The sequence below is a fragment of the Triticum urartu genome, chromosome 2, assembly GCF_003073215.2.
Source record: "Triticum urartu cultivar G1812 chromosome 2, Tu2.1, whole genome shotgun sequence".
Taxonomy (NCBI): domain Eukaryota; kingdom Viridiplantae; phylum Streptophyta; class Magnoliopsida; order Poales; family Poaceae; genus Triticum; species Triticum urartu.
Window position 1 is genome coordinate 114,182,610 of NC_053023.1, and position 3,981 is coordinate 114,186,590.

Sequence of the window (3,981 nt, forward strand, 5' to 3'; positions counted from 1 at the left end):
TCTTCAGGAAAAAGGTCTCAAAATCAGCCGCCGTCCTCCTCACATGGATCATCACCTCCACTAAGAGCCTGTTCGGTTTCTCTCCGCTCCCATGACTCAGCTCCCAGAGCGGAGCAGGCTCCTGCAGTTTTTTATGGAGCTGCTCAAACCAAGCTCCGCGGAGTGGAGCAGAGAGATTCTGAACAGGGCCTAAGTTAAGCTTCTTCTCGCCAGTATTAACTTTGTTTCTAGCCAGCCACCAGTTTCATCTTTCTTGGTGCCTGAGGGCTATTGATAAACCGAGCTTGCTCTCCTGTACTAATGTGCGAGCACCATCCAGTAGTGCCAAACCACCCATTTCATTCAGCAACTCACACTGCCAACGTCAAGAGGCAGCCAAATGTCAGGTAAACACCAACTGGCTATGCAAACCTGGATCATCATATACTTTGCAGATCACCACATTGTGAAAACACAGGGTAGATGATGGTGCGGTCGGACACCTCCATCGCAGAGATATTATGTTACCATAACAAGTACAGAGTTCAACAGGATCGCTCGGAGGAAACAGAGCAGTAAATACATCAGACAGACACGCGGTGGTTATTGAACAACTGCACAAAGATCCAGCCGCTCGCAGATGCCATCCCTGCCTAGTAGCCATAGCTGGTCTTCTTCATCATCCTCGCAAACTCGCCAAAATCTATCTCGCCGTCACCTGTGATGGGACAGAAATGAAGCTAAGTCACTTGATTCTCCAGTAGGATAAAGTTTCAGAAAAATGAAGCTCTTCCATTCTCAGCAAAGTGAGATGAAATGGCTAACCATTTTGATCTGCCTCTTGAACCATTTCTTGGATCTCTTGGAGAGTGAAGTTTTCACCCAACTCTTTGGCAATGCGCTGAATATCAACATCTGAAATCTTCCCCTGCACGAGTCACACAGCATACTAGAGTTATGGCAACACTCTGTTCAAACAATGGTAGATTTACAAAATAGGTATGTGTTTCATTCACACATTGAGCTCCACCTAGCATTAGAAAAGATATCAAATTGCCATTCTGCACCAAACCACCAAAAAGCATCCAGTACTACTGTCACAATCTAGACCGTTTTAGACTAATATGGTTTTCCAAGGGGAAAATTCAACCATATTCAACCATTAATTTCTACAAAAAGTATGTTGCTTTAGATAAATTAAGTATACATACATTAGGAAAGTATATCTCCCCATTAATCTAGAGGTATCAATTAAATGTTGTAGAAGTTGATATTTTTTTCTGTATTAAAGATTTTAAAACGACTTAGATTGTGACTCAGAGGGAATAGTAAATTTTAACTATTTATGAAACTGGTCGAACCAGTAAGCAGCCAGAAGTAAGAAAACAAGTCAACTCATTAAACATCTGAAAGAATTAAAATGGTCAATTGTCCGCTAAAGACAAAATTCCAATTGTCTGATAAAGTAAAGCTAACCAGTTTATAACCTGGAAAGTTGCAGTGAACCAGATTCATATTCAACAATATATGTAGAACAAAGGAATATTGAGAAACTTTACATTTTTATCTTGGTCAATAATGCGGAACGCTTTTGTAAGCTCTTCTTTAGTGTCCCTCTCCCCAATCTTGGCAGTCATCATGTGCTCAAACTCCTCATAATCTATCGATCCACTGCCATCTTTGTCAACATCAGCAATCATCTGATTGATTTGCTGCATTATCCAAAAGCAGGGTGGAGTGTCAGTAGGAGGGATTTCCTCAATACATTATAGAGTACCCTAGTAGTAAAGGAAGGATTCATTAACCAGCTAGATTTTTAAGGTAAGAGAAAATATATACCAAAAAGAACATGTTTGGATAACAAACGTCATTAATTAAGAATTGCAATGCAGGTCAATTATCTATCCTTCTAGGAATGTTCATCGAGTATTGCATTACTTATTCAAGAAGCAAAATTTAACCACTTTATCTGCAATGGATGTTTGATCATTTCTATGATCCAACAGGAGCAAGACAACTACAAGCTCTCCTGGTAAGGTGGGAGGAAATGCAAAACGAAAGAGCTAGCAAGGTGGATGAACTGTACCTCCTCTGTCATCTCAAATCCCAAGGCTCTACAAACAAAAGCAACAAAGTTAGGGCCGTTATTTTTTACATGAGAAAATGGCGTTAAAATGACAATGACTATGAAATTACTAGTACCTCATCGCAACATTCAACTCTTTGGCATCGATGGTTCCTGCAATGCGAACACGTTGAAGAACATCAGCCCAACTAACCAATATTGCATCGAGGAATAACCAGGCCAGTGAAGGAACAGATTCATTACCAGAGTTATCGGTGTCGAAAAGATCAAATGCTTCCTTTATTTCCTGCCTCTTCTGTTGCGTGAGGCCATGGGGGCGAGTCCTAGGCCTCTCCCTCCTTGTCTGTCCCTTCATTGTAGACTACAATAAAAGCAGACATACCAGAAGCGGGTCAATGCGCAGGATGATGTTATCAGAATATCAGTCGAGATTATCAGCAAAGGTCATAACAAATCATTCCGGCAAATAGGATAACCGTTGTGTAAATGTTCATGCAGGGAATTAAATCTTCAAAGATAGCTGCTTTATATTAGCACAGGAATTCAATATAAACAGCTGCCGCCTATGCTGCAAGCGACGGACAGGATCACGGGCTCGGTGCCTGCCCGAATTCGGCGGCGACGGTTCGCAAGGAAGAAGGGGATCTAGAGGGAGAGGAGGGCAAGGAGCTCACCATGGCTAGAGAAGAGCGTCGCGTAGGGTGAGCCGCCGACGAAGAGGGTCGCCGCCCGCGTGGATCTGCCGGTGCCCGAGGGGAAGAACGATGAGGGTGAGGCGGCCGTCGATCTGGTCGCGAAGGAGGAGCTGTGACGCGTCGGCGTTTGCTTGGGACGAGGGGCTCGGAGAGGACTGGACGGTCGAAGGTATTGGACCGGGCCGCGTCTGGTGGGAGATCGAATTCGTATCTTTACCGCGCTTGACGTGTCCGAGACTATTTTTCTGGAGTGAAACATATTACGTCGTAAGAAAAGCAAAATAAAGGAAATTCCAGTCAATGGAAAATACTCCCTTCGTTCCTAAATACTTGTTTTTCTAGGCATTTCAACAAGTGACTACACACAAAACAAAATAAGTGAATCTACACTCTAAAATATGTCTACATACATCCGTACGTAGTAGTCATTTGAAATGTCTAGAAAGACAAATATTTAGGAACGGAGGGAGTAAATCAGAAGCCATGTTGCCTGATGCAGACTCCTTTTGGGGCAACTAAGAAATTTTGGGATTTTGGATGAAGTCTTCATCCTCCAAAGGTATGACGACAGGTACCTTCTTTTTTCAGCGTTGTCTTGATGACGGTGATGATGGATGACTTTTCGGCGTGGCACAAGATTATGTCGCAGTGAAATTTAATTTTGCTTCATACAGGGCGTGTTTAGTTGCTTTTGCTGTTGGGCCTGGCTCAGAGGGAAAAAATGAGCCAGGCTGAGCAGGATCTGGATAAACAAAAACAGGGTCAAAAACGTAGATGATCAGTTGATTGGTTGCCTGGATTTGAGGGTCATGTCACCGAGATGCAATTTTCATCCGGCCTTTGGTTGCATACATGCATATGATTAGGACTTAACAACAAAGCTTAACACCCACCAGGTTTGGCATCTCATTTTGTCGAACACGTTGAGCGCGTCGGAGGTTCCTCTGCCCATCATGTTGTAACACTTCGGATGTAATTTACCTTATTTGTACTTCAACTCTTGCCGTTTCCGGCACTAAGTTATGTTATTTTCTCGTTGTCGGGTTTTGTCTTCGTGTTGTTTTGTCTTTGTCATGCATCTCATATCATGTCATCATGTGCATTGCATTTGTATACGTGTTCGTCTCATGCATTCGAGCATTTTCCCCGTTGTTCGTTTTACATTCCGGCGCTCCTATGTCCTCCGGTGTCCCTTTCTATCTCTTTTCATGTGCGGGTGTT

General features: G+C 43.1%; 1 protein-coding gene across 1 annotated transcript; it reads right to left on the minus strand.

The window, feature by feature from the left end:
* Positions 1-402: 402 nt before the first annotated feature.
* Positions 403-2,957, minus strand: LOC125536220 (probable calcium-binding protein CML13). The gene is made up of 7 exons (XM_048699400.1): positions 2,740-2,957; positions 2,309-2,426; positions 2,182-2,218; positions 2,066-2,093; positions 1,539-1,691; positions 805-907; positions 403-697 (listed from the first exon to the last, which is right to left on the minus strand). The coding sequence occupies exons 1-7, from the start codon at positions 2,740-2,742 to the stop codon at positions 633-635; spliced, it is 507 nt and encodes a 168-aa protein (XP_048555357.1). The 5' UTR covers positions 2,743-2,957; the 3' UTR covers positions 403-632.
* Between the last annotated feature and the right edge of the window lie 1,024 nt (positions 2,958-3,981).